Source organism: Pristiophorus japonicus, chromosome 12 (assembly GCF_044704955.1).
Source record: "Pristiophorus japonicus isolate sPriJap1 chromosome 12, sPriJap1.hap1, whole genome shotgun sequence".
NCBI classification, from domain to species: Eukaryota; Metazoa; Chordata; class Chondrichthyes; family Pristiophoridae; genus Pristiophorus; species Pristiophorus japonicus.
The window spans coordinates 107,601,848-107,623,410 of record NC_091988.1 but is presented as its reverse complement, the minus strand read 5'-3'; the positions used below and the strand labels follow the sequence as shown (position 1 = coordinate 107,623,410).

Sequence of the window (21,563 nt, the reverse complement as noted above, 5' to 3'; positions counted from 1 at the left end):
GGAATTCTCTCTCCCGGAAATATTACATTGTACCTTGGATTCTCTCGGGGAAATATTACACTGTACCTGGAATTATCTCTTTGGGAAATATTACACTGTTCCTGGAATTTTCTCTCTGGGAAATATTACACTGTACCTGGAATTCTCTCTCGGAAATATTACTGTACCTGGAATTCTCTCTCCGGGAAATATTACACTGTACCTGGAATTCTCTCGGAGAAATATTACACTGTAACTGTAATTCTCTCTCCGGGAAATATTACACTACCTGGAATTCTGCCTCCAGGAAATATTGCACTGTCCTTGGAATTCTCTCTCGGGGAAACATTACACTGTACCTGGAATTAACTCTCGGGGAAATATTACACTGTATCTGGAATTAACTCTCTGGGAAATATTACAGTGTACCTGGAATTCCCTCTCTGGGAAATATTACACTGTACCTGGAATTCCCCCTCTCTCGGGGAAATATTACACTGCACCTGGAATTCCCTCTCTCTCGGGGAAATATTACACTGTACCTGGGATTCTCTCTCCCGGAAATATTACACTGAACCTGGAATTCTCTCTCCGGCAAATATTACACTGTACTTGGAATTCTCTCTCCAGGAAATATTGCGCTGTACCTGGAATTCTCTCTCCGGGAAATATTACACTGCACCTGGAATTCTCTCTCCGGGAAATATTACACTGCAACTGGAATTCTCTCTCTCGGAAATATTACATTGTACCTTGGATTCTCTCGGGGAAATATTACACTGTACCTGGAATTATCTCTTTGGGAAATATTACACTGTTCCTGGAATTTTCTCTCTCCGGGAAATATTACACTGTATCTGGAATTGTCTCAAATATTACACTGTACCAGGAATTATATCTCCGGGAAATATTACACTGTATCTGGAATTCTCTCTCCGGGAAATTCTCTCTTTCCAGAAAATATTACACTGTATCTGGAATTCTCTCTCCGGGAAATCTTACACTCTTCCTGGAATTCTCTCTCCGGGAAATATTACATTGTACCTGGAATTCTCTCTCGGGGAAATATTACACTATACCTGGAATTATCTCTCGGAAATATTACACTGTACCTGGAATTCTCTCTCGGGGAAATATTACACTTTACCTGGAATTTTCTCTCAGGTAAATATTACACTGTACCTGGAATTCTCTCTCTGGGAAATATTACACTGTACCTGAAATTCTCTCTCCGGGAAATTATCTCTCTCCAGAAAATATTACACTGTACCTGGAATTCTCTCTCCGGGAAATTATCTCTCTCCAGAAAATATTACACTGTACCTGGAATTCTCTCTCCAGTTAACATTACACTGTACCTGGAATTCTCTCTCCGGGAAATATTACACTGTACCTGAAATTCTCTCTCTGGGAAATATTACACTGTACCTGGAATTCTCTCTCTCGAGGAATATTACACTGTATCTGCAATTCTCTCTCCGGGAAATTCTCTCTCTGGGAAATATTACACTGCACCTGGAATTATCTCACAGGGAAATATTACACTGTACCTGGAATTCTCTCTGGGAAATATTACACTGTACCTGGAATTCTCTCTCTGGGAAATATTACACTGTACCTGGAATTCTCTCACGGAAATATTACTGTACCTGGAATTCTCTCTCCGGGAAATATTACACTGTACCTGGAATTCTCTCGGAGAAATATTACACTGTAACTGTAATTCTCTCTCCGGGAAATATTACACTACCTGGAATTCTGCCTCCAGGAAATATTGCACTGTCCTTGGAATTCTCTCTCGGGGAAACATTACACTGTACCTGGAATTAACTCTCGGGGAAATATTACACTGTATCTGGAATTAACTCTCTGGGAAATATTACAGTGTACCTGGAATTCCCTCTCTGGGAAATATTACACTGTACCTGGAATTCCCCCTCTCTCGGGGAAATATTACACTGCACCTGGAATTCCCTCTCTCTCGGGGAAATATTACACTGTACCTGGGATTCTCTCTCCCGGAAATATTACACTGAACCTGGAATTCTCTCTCCGGCAAATATTACACTGTACTTGGAATTCTCTCTCCAGGAAATATTGCGCTGTACCTGGAATTCTCTCTCCGGGAAATATTACACTGCACCTGGAATTCTCTCTCCGGGAAATATTACACTGCAACTGGAATTCTCTCTCTCGGAAAAATATTACACTGTACCTGGAATTCTCTCTCGGGGAAATATTACACTATACCTGGAATTCTCTCTCGGGGAAATATTACACTGTATCTAGAATTCTCTCCCTCGGGGAAATATTACATTGTACCTGGAATTCTCTCTCTGGGAAATATTACACTACCTGGTATTCTCTCTCCGGGAAATATTACACTGTACCTGGAATTCTCTCTCGGGGAAATATTACAGTGTACCTGGAATTCTCTTTCCGGGTAATATCACACTACCTGGAATTTTCTCTCCGGGGAATATTACACTGTACCTGGAATTCTCTCTCTGGGAAATATTACACGAACTGGAATTCGCTCTTTCGGGGAAATATTACACTGTACCTTAAATTCTCTCTGGGAAATATTACACTGTGCCTTGAATTCTGTCTCTGGGAAATATTACACTGTACCTGGAATTTTCTCTCAGGTAAATATTACACTGTACCTGGAATTCTCTCTCCGGGAAATATTACACTGTACCTGGAATTATCTCCCCGCGAAATATTACACTGTACCTGGAATTTTCTCTCTGGGAAATATTACACTGTACCTGGAGTTATCTCTCAGGAAATATTACACTGTACCTGGAATTCCCTCTCGGGGAAATATTGCACTGTACCTCGAATTCTCTCTCTGGGAAATATTGCGCTGTACCTGGAATTCTCTCTCCGGGAAATTCTCTCTCTCCAGAAAATATTACACTGTATCAGGAATTCTCTCTCCGGGAAATATTACACTGTATCTGTAATTCTCTCTCTGGGAAATATTACACTGTACCTGGAATTCTCTCTCCCGGAAATATTACATTGTACCTGGAATTCTCTCGGGAATATTACACTGTACCTGGAATTCTCTCTCCGGGAAATTCTCTCTCTCCAGAAAATATTACACTGTATCTGGAATACTCTCTCTGGGAAATATTACACTGTATCTGGAATTCTCTCTCTGGGAACTATTACACTGTACCTGGAATTCTCTCTCCCGGAAATATTACATTGTACCTGGAATTCTCTCGGGGAAATATTACACTGTACCTGGAATTCTCTCTTTGGGAAATATTACACTGTTCCTGGAATTTTCTCTCTCCGGGAAATATTACACTGTTTCTGAAATTCTCTCCCTCGGGGAAGTATTACATTGTACCTGGAATTCTCTCTCCGGGAAATATTACACTCTACCTGGAATTCTCTCTCCGGGAAATATTACACTGTAGCTGGAATTCTCTCTCTGGGAAATATTACACTGTACCTGGAATTTTCTCTCCGGGAAACTTTACACTGTACCTGGAATTCTCTCTCCGGGAAATATTACACTGTATCTGCAATTCTCTTTCCAGGAAATATTACAGTGTACCTGTAATTCTCGCTCCAGTTAACATTACACTGTACCTGGAATTCTCTCTCCGGGAAATATTACACTGTATCTGCAATTCTCTTTCCAGGAAATATTACAGTGTACCTGTAATTCTCGCTCCAGTTAACATTACACTGTACCTGGAATTCGCTCTCGGGGAAATATTACACTGTACCTTGAATTCTCTCTCTGGGAAATATTACACTGTACCTGGAATTCTCTGGAAAATATTACACTGTACGTGGAATTCTCTCTCGGGAAATATTACACTGTACTAGAATTCTCTCTCGGGGAAATATTACACTGTACCTGGAATTCTCTGGGAAATATTACACTAACTGGAATTCGCTCTCTCGGGGAAATATTACACTGTACCTTAAATTTTCTCTGGGAAATATTACACTGTACCTGGAATTCTCTCTCCGGGAAATATTACACTGTACCTGGAATTCTCTCTCGGGAAATATTACACTGTCCTAGAATTCTCTCTCGGGGAAATATTACACTGTACCTGGAATTCTCTCTCTGGGAAATATTACACTGTACCTAAAATTCTCTCTCCGGGAAATATTGCGCTGTACCTGGAATTCTCTCTCCGGGAAATATTACACCGCACCTGGAATTCCCTCTCTCTCGGGGAAATATTACACTGCACCTGGAATTCCCTCTCTTTCGGGGAAATATTACACTGTATCTGGAATTCTCTCTCTCTAGGGAAAATATTACAGTGTACCTGGAATTCTCTCTGTGGGAAATATTACACTGTATCTGGAATTCTTTCTCCTGGAAATATTACACTGTACCTTGAATTCTCTCTCTGGGAAATATTACACTGTCCCTGGAATTCTCTCTCGGGGAAACATTACACTGTACCTGGAATTCGCTCTCTCAGGGAAATATTACACTGTACCTGGAATTCTCTCTTGGAAATATTACTGTACCTGGAATTCTCTCTCCGGGAAATATTACACTGTACCTGGAATTCTCTCTCGGGGAAATATTACACTGTACCTGGAATTCTCTCTCGGGGAAATATTACACTGTGCCTGGAATTCTCTCCGGGAAATATTACACTGTACCTGGAATTCTCTCTCCGGGAAATTCTCTCTCTCTGGGAAATATTACACTGCACCTGGAATTATCTCACAGGGAAATATTACACTGTACCTGGAATTCTCTCTGGGAAATATTACACTGTACCTGGAATTCTCTCTCCGGGAAATATTACACTGTACCTGGAATTCTCTCTCGGAAATATTACTGAACCTGGAATTCTCTCTCTCTAGGGAAAATATTACAGTGTACCTGGAATTCTTTCTGTGGGAAATATTACACTGTATCTGGAATTCTTTCTCCTGGAAATATTACACTGTACCTTGAATTCTCTCTCTGGGAAATATTACACTGTCCCTGGAATTCTCTCTCGGGGAAACATTACACTGTACCTGGAATTCGCTCTCTCAGGGAAATATTACACTGTACCTGGAATTCTCTCTTGGAAATATTACTGTACCTGGAATTCTCTCTCCGGGAAATATTACACTGTACCTGGAATTCTCTCTCGGGGAAATATTACACTGTACCTGGAATTCTCTCTCGGGGAAATATTACACTGTGCCTGGAATTCTCTCCGGGAAATATTACACTGTACCTGGAATTCTCTCTCTCTGGGAAATATTACACTGCACCTGGAATTATCTCACAGGGAAATATTACACTGTACCTGGAATTCTCTCTGGGAAATATTACACTGTACCTGGAATTCTCTCTCCGGGAAATATTACACTGTACCTGGAATTCTCTCTCCGGGAAATTCTCTCTCTCTGGGAAATATTACACTGTACCTGGAAGTCTCTCTCCGGGAAATATTACACTGTACCTGGAATTCCCTCTCGGGCAAATATTACACTGTACCTGTAATTCCCTCTCCGGGAAATATTACACTGTACCTGGAATTCTGCCTCCGGGAAATATTGCACTGTCCTTGGAATTCTCTCTCGGGGAAACATTACACTGTACCTGGAATTATCTCTCGGGGAAATATTACACTGTACCTGGAATTAACTCTCTGGGAAATATTACACTGTACCTGGAATTCTCTCTCAGGGAATATTACACTGTACCTGCAATTCTCTCTCCCGGAAATTCTCTCTCTCCGGGAAATATTACACTGTATCTGGAACTATCTCACAGGGAAATATTACACTGTACCTGGAATTCTCTCTCTGGGAAATATTACACTGTATCTGGAATGCTCTATCTGGGAAATATTACACTGAACCTGGAATTCTCTCTCCGGGAAATATTACGCTGTACCTAGAATTCTCTCTCCGGGAAATATTACACTGTACCTGGAATTCTCTCTCCGGGAAACTTTACACTGTACCTGGAAGTCTCTCTCCGGGAAATATTACACTGTATCAGGAATTCTCTCCCTCGGGGAAATATTACATTGTACCTGGAATTCTCTCTCTGGGAAATATTACACTGTACCTGAAAATCTCTCCCCGGGGAATATTACGCTGTACCTGGAATTCTCTCTGGGAAATATTACACTGTACCTGGAATTCTCTCTCCGGGAAATATTACACTGTACCTGGAATTCTCTCTCCGGGAAATTATCTCTCTCCAAAAAATATTACACTGTACCTGGAATTCTCTCTCTGGGAAATATTACACTGTATCTGGAATTATCTCTCCGGGAAATATTACACCGCACCTGGAATTCCCTCTCTCTCGGGGAAATATTACACTGTACCTGGAATTAACTCTCTGGGAAATATTACACTGTACCTGGAATTCTCTCTCCCGGAAGTTCTCTCTCTCCGGGAAATATTACACTGTACCTGGAATTATATCACAGGGAAATATTACACTGTACCTGCAATTCTCTCTCCCGGAAATTCTCTCTCTCCGGGAAATATTACACTGTACCTGGAATTATCTCACAGGGAAATATTACACTGTACCTGGAATTCTCTCTCTGGGAAATATTACACTGTACCTGGAATTATCTCACAGGGAAATATTACACTGTACCTGGAATTCTCTCTCTGGGAAATATTACACTGTATCTGGAATGCTCTATCTGGGAAATATTACACTGAACCTGGAATTCTCTCTCTGGGAAATATTACACTGTATCTGGAATTCTTTCTCCTGGAAATATTACACTGTACCTTGAATTCTCTCTCTGGGAAATATTACACTGTACCTGTAATTCTCTCTCTGGGAAATATTACACTGACTGGAATACATTACACTCACTGGAATTCTCTCTCTCGGGGAAATATTACACTGTACCTTAAATTCTCACTGGGAAATATTACACTGTCCCTGGAATTCTCTCTCGAGGAAACATTACACTGTACCTGGAATTCGCTCTCTCGGGGAAATATTACACTGTACCTGGAATTCTCTCTCGGAAATATTACTGTACCTGGAATTCTCTCTCGGGGAAATATTACACTGTACCTGGAATTCTCTCTCTGGGAAATATTACACTGTACCTGGAATTCTCTCTCGGGGAATATTACACTGTACCTGCAATTCTCTCTCCCGGAAATTCTCTCTCTCCGGGAAATATTACACTGTACCTGGAATTATCTCACAGGGAAATATTACACTGTACCTGGAATTCTCTCTCTGGGAAATATTACACTGTATCTGGAATGCTCTATCTGGGAAATATTACACTGAACCTGGAATTCTCTCTCTGGGAAATATTACACTATCTGGAATTCTTTCTCCTGGAAATATTACACTGTACCTGGAATTCGCTCTCTCGGGGAAATATTACACTGTACCTGGAATTCTCTCTCTGGGAAATATTACACTGTATCTGGAATGCTCTATCTGGGAAATATTACACTGAACCTGGAATTCTCTCTCTGGGAAATATTACACTGTATCTGGAATTCTTTCTCCTGGAAATATTACACTGTACCTTGAATTCTCTCTCTGGGAAATATTACACTGTACCTGTAATTCTCTGGGAAATATTACACTGACTGGAATACATTACACTCACTGGAATTCTCTCTCTCGGGGAAATATTACACTGTACCTTAAATTCTCTCTGGGAAATATTACACTGTACCTGGAATTCTATCTCCGGGAAATATTACACTGTACCTGGAATTCTCTCTCGGAAATATTACTGTACCTGGAATTCTCTCTCCGGGAAATATAACACTGTACCTGGAATTCTCTCTCGGGGAAACATTACACTGTACCTGGAATTATCTCTCGGGGAAATATTACACTGTACCTGGAATTAACTCTCTGGGAAATATTACACTGTACCTGGAATTCTCTCTCGGGGAATATTACACTGTACCTGCAATTCTCTCTCCCGGAAATTCTCTCTCTCCGGGAAATATTACACTGTATCTGGAATTATCTCACAGGGAAATATTACACTGTACCTGGAATTCTCTCTCTGGGAAATATTACACTGAACCTGGAATTCTCTCTCCGGGAAATATTACGCTGTACCTAGAATTCTCTCACCGGGAAATATTACACTGTACCTGGAATTCTCTCTCCGGGAAACTTTACACTGTTCCTGGAATTGTCTCTCCGGGAAATATTACACTGTATCTGCAATTCTCTTTCCAGGAAATATTACAGTGTACCTGTAATTCTCTCTCCGGGAAATATTACACTGTGCCTGGAAGTCTCTCTCCGGGAAATATTACACTGTACCTTGAATTCTCTCTCTCCTGGAAATATTATTCTGTATCTGGAATTCTCTCTCCGGGAAATATTACACTGTGCCTGGAATTCTCTCTCAGGTAAATATTACACTGTACCTGGAATTCTCTCTCCGGGAAATATTACACTGTACCTGGAATTCTCTCTCCGGGAAATTATCTCTCTCCAGAAAATATTACACTGTATCTGGAATGCTCTATCTGGGAAATATTACACTGAACCTGGAATTCTCTCTCCGGGAAATATTACACTGTATCTGGAATTATCTCTCCGGGAAATATTACACCGCACCTGGAATTCCCTCTCTCTCGGGGAAATATTACACTGCACCTGGAATTCCCTCTCTCTCCGGGAAATATTACACTGTACCTGGAATTCTCTCTCTCTCGGGAAAATATTACAGTGTACCTGGAATTCTCTCTGTGGGAAATATTACACTGTATCTGGAATTCTTTCTCCTGGAAATATTACACTGTACCTTTAATTCTCTCTCTGGGAAATATTACACTGTACCTGTAATTCTCTCTCTGCGAAATATTACACTTACTGGAATACATTACACTCGCTGGAATTCTCTCTCTCGGGGAAATATTACACTGTACCTTAAATTCTCTCTGGGAAATATTACACTGTCCCTGGAATTCTCTCTCGGGGAAACATTACACTGTACCTGGAATTTGCTCTCTCGGGGAAATATTACACTGTACCTGGAATTCTCTCTCGGAAATATTACTGTACCTGGAATTCTCTCTCCGGGAAATATTACACTGTACCTGGAATTCTCTCTCGGGGAAATATTACACTGTACCTGGAATTCTCTCTCGGGGAAATATTACACTGTGCCTGGAATTCTCTCCGGGAAATATTACACTGTACCTGGAATTCTCTCTCCGGGAAATATTACACTGTACCTGGAATTCTCTCTCGGGGAATATTACACTGTATCTGGAATTCTCTCTCGGATAAATATTACACTGTACCTGAAATTCTTTCTCGGGGAAATATTACACTGTACCTGGAATTCTCTCTCCGGGAAATATTACACTGTATCTGGAATTCTCTCTCTCGAGGAATATTACACTGTATCTGCAATTCTCTCTCCGGGAAATTCTCTCTCTCTGGGAAATATTACACTGCACCTGGAATTATCTCACAGGGAAATATTACACTGTACCTGGAATTATCTCTGGGAAATATTACACTGCACCTGGAATTCTCTCTCCGGGAAATATTACACTGTACCTGGAATTCTCTCTCGGAAATATTACTGTACCTGGAATTCTCTCTCCGGGAAATATTACACTGTACCTGGAATTCTCTCTCGGGGAAATATTACACTGTACCTGTAATTCTCTCTCCGGGAAATATTACACTGTACCTGGAATTCTGCATCCGGGAAATATTGCACTGTCCTTGGAATTCTCTCTCGGGGAAACATTACACTGTACCTGGAATTATCTCTCGGGGAAATATTACACTGTACCTGGAATTATCTCACAGGGAAATATTACACTGTACCTGGAATTCTCTCTCGGGGAAACATTACACTGTACCTGGAAATATCTCTCGGGGAAATATTACACTGTACCTGGAATTAACTCTCTGGGAAATATTACACTGTACCTGGAATTCTCTCTCGGGGAATATTACACTGTACCTGCAATTCTCTCTCCTGGAAATTCTCTCTCTCTGGGAAATATTACACTGTACCTGGAATTATCTCACAGGGAAATATTACACTGTACCTGGAATTCTCTCTCTGGGAAATATTACACTGTATCTGGAATGCTCTATCTGGGAAATATTACACTGAACCTGGAATTCTCTCTCTGGGAAATATTACACTGTATCTGGAATTCTTTCTCCTGGAAATATTACACTGTACCTTGAATTCTCTCTCTGGGAAATATTACACTGTACCTGTAATTCTCTCTCTGGGAAATATTACACTGACTGGAATACATTACACTCACTGGAATTCTCTCTCTCGGGGAAATATTACACTGTACCTTAAATTCTCTCTGGGAAATATTACACTGTCCCTGGAATTCTCTCTCGAGGAAACATTACACTGTACCTGGAATTCGCTCTCTCGGGGAAATATTACACTGTACCTGGAATTCTCTCTCGGAAATATTACTGTACCTGGAATTCTCTCTCGGGGAAATATTACACTGTACCTGGAATTCTCTCTCTGGGAAATATTACACTGTACCTGGAATTCTCTCTCGGGGAATATTACACTGTACATGCAATTCTCTCTCCCGGAAATTCTCTCTCTCCGGGAAATATTACACTGTACCTGGAATTATCTCACAGGGAAATATTACACTGTACCTGGAATTCTCTCTCTGGGAAATATTACACTGTATCTGGAATGCTCTATCTGGGAAATATTACACTGAACCTGGAATTCTCTCTCTGGGAAATATTACACTGTATCTGGAATTCTTTCTCCTGGAAATATTACACTGTACCTTGAATTCTCTCTCTGGGAAACATTACACTGTACCTGGAATTCGCTCTCGGAAATATTACTGTACCTGGAATTCTCTCTCTGGGAAATATTACACTGTATCTGGAATTCTTTCTCCTGGAAATATTACACTGTACCTTGAATTCTCTCTCTGGGAAACATTACACTGTACCTGGAATTCGCTCTCGGAAATATTACTGTACCTGAAATTCTCTCTCTGGGAAATATTACACTGAACCTGTAATTCTCTCCGAGAAATATTGCACTGTACCTTAAATTCTCTCTCCGGGAAATATTACGCTGTAACTGGAATTCTCTCTCCGGGAAATATTACACTGTACCTGGAATACTCTCTCCGGGAAACTTTACACTGTTCCTGGAATTCTCTCTCCGGGAAATATTACACTGTATCTGGAATTCTCTCTCCGGGAAATATTACACTGTGCCTGGAATTCTCTCTCAGGTAAATATTACACTGTACCTGGAATTCTCTCTCCGGGAAATATTACACTGTACCTGGAATTCTCTCTCCGGGAAATTATCTCTCTCCAGAAAATATTACACTGTACCTGGAATTCTCTCTCCGGGAAATATTACACTGTATCTGGAATTATCTCTCGGGGAAATATTACACTGTACCTGGAATTCTCTCTCTGGGAAATATTACACTGTACCTGGAATTCTCTCTCGGGAAATATTACACTGTACCTGGAATTCTCTCTCGGGGAAATATTACACTGTACCTGGAATTCTCTCTCGGGGAAATATTACACTGCACCTGGAATTCCATCTCTGGGAAATATTACACTGTACCTAGAATTCCCTCTCTCTCGGGGAAATATTACACTGCACGTGGAATTCCCTCTCTCTCGGGGAAATATTACACTGGACCTGGGATTCCCTCTCCCGGAAATATTACACTGAACCTGGAATTCTCTCTCCGGGAAATATTGCGCTGTACCTGGAATTCTCGTCCGGGAAATATTGCGCTGTACCTGGAATTCTCTCTCCGGGAAATATTACACTGTAACTGGAATTCTCTCTCCGGGAAATATTGCGCTGTACCTGGAATTCTCTCTCTGGGAAATATTACACTGTAGCTGGAATTCTCTCTCTCGGAAAAATATTACACTGTACCTGGAATTCTCTCTCGGGGAAATATTACACTGTACCTGGAATTCTCTCTCGGGGAAATATTACACTGTACCTGAAAATCTCTCTCCGGGGAATATTACACTGTACCTGGAATTCTCTCTCCGGGAAATATTACACTGTACCTGGAATTCTCTCTCTGGGAATTATTACACTGTACCTGGAATTCTCTTTCCGGGTAATATCACACTACCTGGTATTCTCTCTCCGGGGAATATTACACTGTACCTGTAATTCTCTCTCTGGGAAATATCACACGAACTGGAATTCGCTCTTTCGGGGAAATATTATACTGTACCTTAAATTCTCTCTGGGAAATATTACTCTGTACCTGGTATTCTGTCTCTGGGAAATATTACACTGTACCTGGAATTCTCTCTGCTGGAAATATTACACTGTACCTGGAATTTTCTCTCAGGTAAATATTACACTGTACCTGGAATTCTCTCTCCGGGAAATATTACACTGTATCTGGAATTCTCTCTCCGCGAAATATTACATTGTACCTGGAATTCTCTCTCTGGGAAATATTACACTGTACCTGGAATTCCCTCTCTGGGAAATATTACACTGTACCTGGAATTCCCTCTCTCTCGGGGAAATATTACACTGCACCTGGAATTCCCTCTCTCTCGGGGAAATATTACACTGTACCTGGGATTCTCTCTCCCGGAAATATTACACTGAACCTGGAATTCTCTCTGCGGGAAATATTACACTGTACCTGGAATTCTCTCTCCGGGAAATATTGCGCTGTACCTGGAATTCTCTCTCCGGGAAATATTACACTGTACCTGGAATTCTCTCTCCGGGAAATATTACACTGTCGCTGGAATTCTCTCTCCGGGAAATATTACACTGCACCTGGAATTCTCTCTCAGGGAAATATTACACTGTACCTGCAATTCTCTCTCTGGGAAATATTACACTGTACCTGGAATTCTCTTTCCGGGTAATATCACACTACCTGGTATTCTCTCTCCGGGAATTATTACACTGTACCTGGAATTCTCTCTTGGGGAAACATTACACTGTACCTGGAATTTTCTCTCTGGGAAATATTACACTGTACCTGGAATTCTCTCTCGGGGAAACATTACACTGTACCTGGAATTTTCTCTCTGGGAAATATTACACTGTACCTGGAATTCTCTTTCCGGGTAATATCACACTACCTGGTATTCTCTCTCCGGGGATTATTACACTGTACCTGTAATTCTCTCTCTGGGAAATATTACACGAACTGGAATTCGCTCTTTCGGGGAAATATTACACTGTACCTTAAATTCTCTCTGGGAAATATTACACTGTACCTGGAATTCTGTCTCTGGGAAATATTACACTGTACCTGGAATTCTCTCTGCGGGAAATATTACACTGTACCTGGAATTTTCTCTCGGGTAAATATTACACTGTACCTGGAATTCTCTCTCCGGGAAATATTACACTGTACCTGGAATTCTCGCTCCCGGAAATATTACATTGTACCTGGAATTCTCTCGGGAATATTACACTGTACCTGGAATTCTCTCTCCGGGAAATTCTCTCTCTCCAGAAAATATTACACTGTACCAGGAATTATCTCTCCGGGAAATATTACACTGTATCTGGAATTCTCTCTCTGGGAAATATTACACTGTACCTGGAATTCTCTCTCCTGGAAATATTACATTGTACCTGGAATTCTCTCGGGGAAATATTACACTGTACCTAGAATTCTCACTTTGGGAAATATTTCACTGTTCCTGGAATTTTCTCTCTCCGGGAAATATTACACTGTATCTTGAATTCTCTCAAATATTACACTGTACCTGGAATTCTCTCTCGGGGAAATATTACACCGTACCTGGATTGCTCTCTCTCTGGGAAATATTACACTGCATCTGGAATTCTCTCTCGGGGAAATATTACACTGTACCTTAAATTTTCTCTGGGAAATATTACACTTTACCTGGAATTTTCTCTCAGGTAAATATTACACTGTACCTGGAATTCTCTCTCTGGGAAATATTACACTGTACCTGGAATTCTCTCTCCAGTTAACATTACACTGTACCTGGATTTCTCTCTCTCCGGGAAATATTACACTGCACCTGGATTTCTCTCTCTCCGGGAAATATTACACTTTACCTGGAATTTTCTCTCAGGTAAATATTACACTGTACCTTGAATTCTCTCTGTGGGAAATATTACACTGTACCTGGAATTCTCTCTCTGGGAAATATTACACTGTACCTTAAATTTTCTCTGGGAAATATTACACTGTACCTGGAATTCTCTCTCCGGGAAATATTACACTGTACCTGGAATTCTTTCTCCGGGAAATATTACACTGTACCTGGAATTCTCTCTGGGAAATATTACACTGTACCTGGAATTCTCTCTCCGGGAAATTATCTCTCTCCAGAAAATATTACACTGTACCTGGAATTCTCTCTCCGGGAAATATTACACTGTATCTGGAAATCTCTCTCTGGGAAATATTACACTGTACCTGGAATTCTCTCTCGGGAAATATTACACTGTCCTAGAATTCTCTCTCTCTCGGGGAAATATTACACTGCACCTGGAATTCTCTCTCAGGGAAATATTACATTGTACCTGGAATTCTCTCTCGGGGAAATATTACACTGTACCTGGAATTATCTCAGAGAAATATTACATTGTACCTGGAATTATCTCTCCGGGAAATCTTACACTGTACCTGGAATTATCTCAGAGAAATATTACATTGTACCTGGAATTCTCTCTCGGGGAAATATTACACTGTACCTCGAATTCTCTCTCTGGGAAATATTACACTGTACCTGGAATTCCCTCTCTCTCTGGGAAATATTACACTGTACCTGGAATTCCCTCTCTGGGAAATATTACACTGTACCTGGAATTCCCTCTCTCTCGGGGAAATATTACACTGCACCTGGAATTCCCTCTCTCTCGGGGAAATATTACACTGTACCTGGGATTCTCTCTCCCGGAAATATTACACTGAACCTGGAATTCTCTCTGCGGGAAATATTACACTGTACCTGGAATTCTCTCTCCGGGAAATATTGCGCTGTACCTGGAATTCTCTCTCCGGGAAATATTACACTGTACCTGGAATTCTCTCTCCGGGAAATATTACACTGTCGCTGGAATTCTCTCTCCGGGAAATATTACACTGCACCTGGAATTCTCTCTCAGGGAAATATTACACTGTACCTGCAATTCTCTCTCTGGGAAATATTACACTGTACCTGGAATTCTCTTTCCGGGTAATATCACACTACCTGGTATTCTCTCTCCGGGAATTATTACACTGTACCTGGAATTCTCTCTTGGGGAAACATTACACTGTACCTGGAATTTTCTCTCTGGGAAATATTACACTGTACCTGGAATTCTCTCTCGGGGAAACATTACACTGTACCTGGAATTTTCTCTCTGGGAAATATTACACTGTACCTGGAATTCTCTTTCCGGGTAATATCACACTACCTGGTATTCTCTCTCCGGGGATTATTACACTGTACCTGTAATTCTCTCTCTGGGAAATATTACACGAACTGGAATTCGCTCTTTCGGGGAAATATTACACTGTACCTTAAATTCTCTCTGGGAAATATTACACTGTACCTGGAATTCTGTCTCTGGGAAATATTACACTGTACCTGGAATTCTCTCTGCGGGAAATATTACACTGTACCTGGAATTTTCTCTCGGGTAAATATTACACTGTACCTGGAATTCTCTCTCCGGGAAATATTACACTGTACCTGGAATTCTCGCTCCCGGAAATATTACATTGTACCTGGAATTCTCTCGGGAATATTACACTGTACCTGGAATTCTCTCTCCGGGAAATTCTCTCTCTCCAGAAAATATTACACTGTACCAGGAATTATCTCTCCGGGAAATATTACACTGTATCTGGAATTCTCTCTCTGGGAAATATTACACTGTACCTGGAATTCTCTCTCCTGGAAATATTACATTGTACCTGGAATTCTCTCGGGGAAATATTACACTGTACCTAGAATTCTCACTTTGGGAAATATTTCACTGTTCCTGGAATTTTCTCTCTCCGGGAAATATTACACTGTATCTTGAATTCTCTCAAATATTACACTGTACCTGGAATTCTCTCTCGGGGAAATATTACACCGTACCTGGATTGCTCTCTCTCTGGGAAATATTACACTGCATCTGGAATTCTCTCTCGGGGAAATATTACACTGTACCTTAAATTTTCTCTGGGAAATATTACACTTTACCTGGAATTTTCTCTCAGGTAAATATTACACTGTACCTGGAATTCTCTCTCTGGGAAATATTACACTGTACCTGGAATTCTCTCTCCAGTTAACATTACACTGTACCTGGATTTCTCTCTCTCCGGGAAATATTACACTGCACCTGGATTTCTCTCTCTCCGGGAAATATTACACTTTACCTGGAATTTTCTCTCAGGTAAATATTACACTGTACCTTGAATTCTCTCTGTGGGAAATATTACACTGTACCTGGAATTCTCTCTCTGGGAAATATTACACTGTACCTTAAATTTTCTCTGGGAAATATTACACTGTACCTGGAATTCTCTCTCCGGGAAATATTACACTGTACCTGGAATTCTTTCTCCGGGAAATATTACACTGTACCTGGAATTCTCTCTGGGAAATATTACACTGTACCTGGAATTCTCTCTCCGGGAAATTATCTCTCTCCAGAAAATATTACACTGTACCTGGAATTCTCTCTCCGGGAAATATTACACTGTATCTGGAAATCTCTCTCTGGGAAATATTACACTGTACCTGGAATTCTCTCTCGGGAAATATTACACTGTCCTAGAATTCTCTCTCTCTCGGGGAAATATTACACTGCACCTGGAATTCTCTCTCAGGGAAATATTACATTGTACCTGGAATTCTCTCTCGGGGAAATATTACACTGTACCTGGAATTATCTCAGAGAAATATTACATTGTACCTGGAATTATCTCTCCGGGAAATCTTACACTGTACCTGGAATTATCTCAGAGAAATATTACATTGTACCTGGAATTCTCTCTCGGGGAAATATTACACTGTACCTGGAATTCTCTCTCCGGGAAATATTACACTGTATCTGCAATTCTCTTTCCAGGAAATATTACAGTGTACCTGTAATTCTCTCTCCAGTTAACATTACACTGTACCTGGAATTCTCTCTCGGGGAAATATTACACTGTACCTGGAATTCTCTCTCCGGGAAATATTACACTGTATCTGCAATTCTCTTTCCAGGAAATATTACAGTGTACCTGTAATTCTCTCTCCAGTTAACATTACACTGTACCTGGAATTCGCTCTCTCGGGGAAATATTACACTGTACCTTAAATTTTCTCTGGGAAATATTACACTTTACCTGGAATTTTCTCTCAGGTAAATATTACACTGTACCTGGAATTCTCTCTCTGGGAAATATTACACTGTACCTGGAATTCTCTCTCCGGGAAATTATCTCTCTCCAGAAAATATTACACTGTACCTGGAATTCTCTCTCGGGGAAATATTACACTGTACCTTGAATTCTCTCTGTGGGAAATATTACACTGTACCTGGAATTCTCTCTCAGGTAAATATTACACTGTACCTGGAATTCTCTCTCAGGTAAATATTACACTGTACCTGGAATTCTCTCTCGGGGAAATATTACACTGTACCTTGAATTCTCTCTGTGGGAAATATTACACTGTACCTGGAATTCTCTCTCAGGTAAATATTACACTGTACCTGGAATTCTCTCTCTGGGAAATATTACACTGTACCTTAAATTTTCTCTGGGAAATATTACACTGTACCTGGAATTCTCTCTCCGGGAAATATTACACTGTACCTGGAATTCTTTCTCCGGGAAATATTACACTGTACCTGGAATTCTCTCTGGGAAATATTACACTGTACCTGGAATTCTCTCTCCGGGAAATTATCTCTCTCCAGAAAATATTACACTGTACCTGGAATTCTCTCTCCGGGAAATATTACACTGTATCTGGAAATCTCTCTCTGGGAAATATTACACTGTACCTGGAATTCTCTCTCGGGAAATATTACACTGTCCTAGAATTCTCTCTCTCTCGGGGAAATATTACACTGCACCTGGAATTCCCTCTCTCTCGGGGAAATATTACACTGTACCTGGAATTCTCTCTCAGGGAAATATTACACTGTACCTGGAATTCTCTCTCGAGGAATATTACACTGTATCTGCAATTCTCCGGGAAATTCTCTCTCTCCAGAAAATATTACACTGTACCTGGAATTCTCTCTGGGAAATATTACACTGTACCTGGAATTCTCTCTCCAGAAAATATTACACTGTACCTGGAATTCTCTCTCCGGGAAATATTACACTGTATCTGGAATTCTCTCTGGGAAATATTACCCTGTACCTGGAATTCTCTCTCCGGGAAATATTACACTGTACCTGGAATTCTCTCTCGGAAATATTACTGTACCTGGAATTCTCTCTCCGGGAAATATTGCACTGTACCTGTAATTCTCTCTCCGGAAAATATTACACTGTACCTGGAATTCTGCCTCCGGGAAATATTGCACTGTCCTTGGAATTCTCTCTCGGGGAAACATTACACAGTACCTGGAATTATCTCTCGGGGAAATATTACACTGTACCTGGAATTCTCTCTCGGGGAATATTACACTGTACCTGCAATTCTCTCTCCTGGAAATTCTCTCTCTCCGGGAAATATTACACTGTACCTGGAATTATCTCACAGGGAAATATTACACTGTACCTGGAATTCTCTCTCTGGGAAATATTACACTGTATCTGGAATTCTCTATCTGGGAAATATTACACTGAACCTGGAATTCTCTCTCTGGGAAATATTACACTGCACCTGTAATTCTCTCTCCGGGAAATATTACACTGTGCCTGCAATTCTCTCTCCGGGAAATATTACACTGTGCCTGGTTGTGGTTGTGCAGGTGCTATAAGCAGGAGGATTCCTTGTTGTGTTTGACCCGATGCCGTGAGATTCATCGGGTCTGGAGCTAATGAAACATACAAGATACGGAGGGGGCTCGACAAGGTAGTTTCAGAGAGGATGTTTCCACTCGTGGGGGAATCTGGAACTGTGGGCCATAGTTTAAGAATAAGGGGTCGCCCATTTAGAACTGAGATGAGGAGGAATTTCTTCTCTCAGTGGGTTGCAAATCTGTAGAATTCTCTGCTCCAAAGTGCTGTGGAGGCTGGGTCATTGAATATATTTAAGGTGGAATGGGACATATTTTTGAAAGATAAGGGAGTGAAGGGTTCCGGGGAGCGGTCAGGGAAGTGGAGCTGAGCCCAAGATCAGATCAGCCATGATATTAAATGGCGGAGCAGGCTCGAGGGGCCGAATGGCCTACTTCTGCTCCTATTTCTTATGTTCTAATGTTGAGGACTCCCAGGGCCACTCCCTTTCGACTGTATCCCACTGTGCCTCCACTCCTGGTGGGTCTGTCCTGCCGGTGGGAGAGGACATACCCAGGGATGTTGATGGAGGAGTCTGGGACATTGGCTGAAAGGTATGATTCTGAGAGAATGACTATGGCTGGTGCTTGACTGGTCTGTGGGGCTGTTCTCCCAGTTTTGGCACGCACCCAGGTGTCGGTGAGGAGAATTTTGCCGGGTCGACTGGGCTGGGTGTGCCGTTGTGTCCAAATCTGATACCTAGGTCGTTGCCGGGTGGTCCATACAGTTTTATGTTTTTTGTAGCAATTTGATACAACTGAGTGGCTTTGGGTCTGGAGTCACATATAGGCCAGACCGGGTAAGGACGGCAGGTTTCCTTCGCTGAAGGACATTAGTGAACCAATTGGGCTTTTACAACAAACCAATCGTTCCATGATTTTTAATTCCAGATTTATTTAATTAACTGAATTCAAATTCCTGAATGTCATGGCAAGATTTGAACTGTAGGATTAGGAGTCCAAGCCACTGGGTTACTCCAGCAACATACCGACTATGTTCCCTTACCCCACCCGCTGTCTTCCATGCTCTGTGTGCTGAAGAAACGGGGTGAAGTTCCCTGGCCGGGTTAGTGGGGGAGCCTGAGGCTGGAGAGCAGGGCAGGGGTCCCCAGGATCTCCATCAGGCCCACCCTTCCCAAGACCAGCCCGACACGGTGTGGGAAGCCACGTGGTGTGGGGAGAAGGGCTCAGTCTCTCACAAACCTCATTCTGTTTACAAACAGCAATTTTTTCCCCCACTTCATGTGCTGATACCGTGTTGCCATTTATTTTTCTAATGCCAGCTGTTCAGTGTGAAAGGAAACCGATCGAGGCACAGCGAGAAAAACCGGCAAACTGTGCAGCTTCCACAGAGAAAATCTACATCAGGAAAGACCTGAGGAGCCCACTAACAGCCATGCCAACGTTCGTGGCAGACAAAGACAGTGCAAGGTACAGTTGGCAGCTGGCCCGAGATTCTGATCAGGCAGCATCCTTCCTGGGTCCATGGAACCCTCCGATCCCCCCATCTCCTGTACTGAGGGGCAGCCCTGGGTACGTGAAACCCTCCGATCCCCCCATCTCTCGCACTGAAGGGCAGCCCTGGGTCCATGGAACCCTCCGATCCCCCCATCTCCCGTACTGAGGGGCAGCCCTGGGTCCATGGAACCCTCCGATCCCCCCATCTCCCGTACTGAGGGGCAGCCCTGGGTCCATGGAACCCTCCGATCCCCCCATCTCCCGCACTGAAGGGCAGCCCTGGGTCCATGGAACCCTCAGGCCTCAGTTACCGATGGTGCACGCCGACGTTACCTGGGCTTGCTGCAGATATTCGCAAACTATTTCTTGCTGGCCAGACTTGGTGCTGATAGGGTGCATCAGGAAATGGGTCTGCAATGTTGGTAGTCAGACCTGTTTCATAGACATAACAACGCCACATCAGTTACACAGGCCTCACTCTGATGTGTTGTGGATGTCAATTGTGAGTGAGGTGGGGCGGGGGGGGGAGAGAGTGAGTGAGGGGAGGGGGGAGCGCGAGTGAGGGGAGGGGGGAGCGCGAGTGAGGGGAGGGGGAGCGAGCGAGGGGAGGGGGGAGCGAGCGAGGGGAGGGGGGAGCGAGCGAGGGGAGGGGGGAGCGAGCGAGGGGAGGGGGGAGCGAGCGAGTGAGGGGGAGGGGGGAAAGCGAGTGAGGGGGGAGAGGGGAGCGAGTGAGGGGGAGAGGGGAGCGAGCGAGTGAGGGGAGGGGCGAGCGAATGAGGGGAGGGGGGAGCGAGCGAGTGAGGGGAGGGGGGGAGCGAGTGAGGGGGAGCGAGCGAGTGAGGGGGAGGGGGGAAGCGAGAGAGGGGGAGGGGGGAAGACGGGGAGGGGGGAAGAGGGGGAGGGGGCGAGGAGCGAGCGGGGAGCGAGCGGGGGAGCGGGGAAGGGAAGAAGTGAGGGGGAGGGGGGGGAAGAGTGAGTGGGGGGTGAGTGAGGGGGAGGGGAGTGAGGAGGGGGAGGGGAGTGAGGGGGAGGAGGGGAGAGTGAGGGAGGGGGGTAGTGAATGAGGGAGAGTGAGTGAGGGGAGGGGGGAGAGTGAGTGAGGGGAGGGAGGGGAGGGGGGAGAGTGAGTGGGGGAGGGGGGGGGAGGGGGGAGAGTGAGGGGAGGGGGAGGGAGAGTGAGTGAGGGGAGGGGGGGAGAGTGAGGGG

The 21,563-nt window shown here is 42.9% G+C and overlaps 1 protein-coding gene across 1 annotated transcript in view; it reads left to right on the top strand.

Moving 5' to 3' along the window:
• Nucleotides 1–21,563, top strand: part of LOC139276831 (nuclear receptor subfamily 2 group C member 2-like) — a 170,367-nt gene that overhangs the window by 135,989 nt on the left and 12,815 nt on the right. Inside the window, exon 6 of the mRNA XM_070894830.1 lies at nucleotides 20,183–20,330. Within this exon, the coding sequence (XP_070750931.1) occupies nucleotides 20,183–20,330 (148 nt within the window). The remainder of the gene's footprint in view (nucleotides 1–20,182; nucleotides 20,331–21,563) is intronic.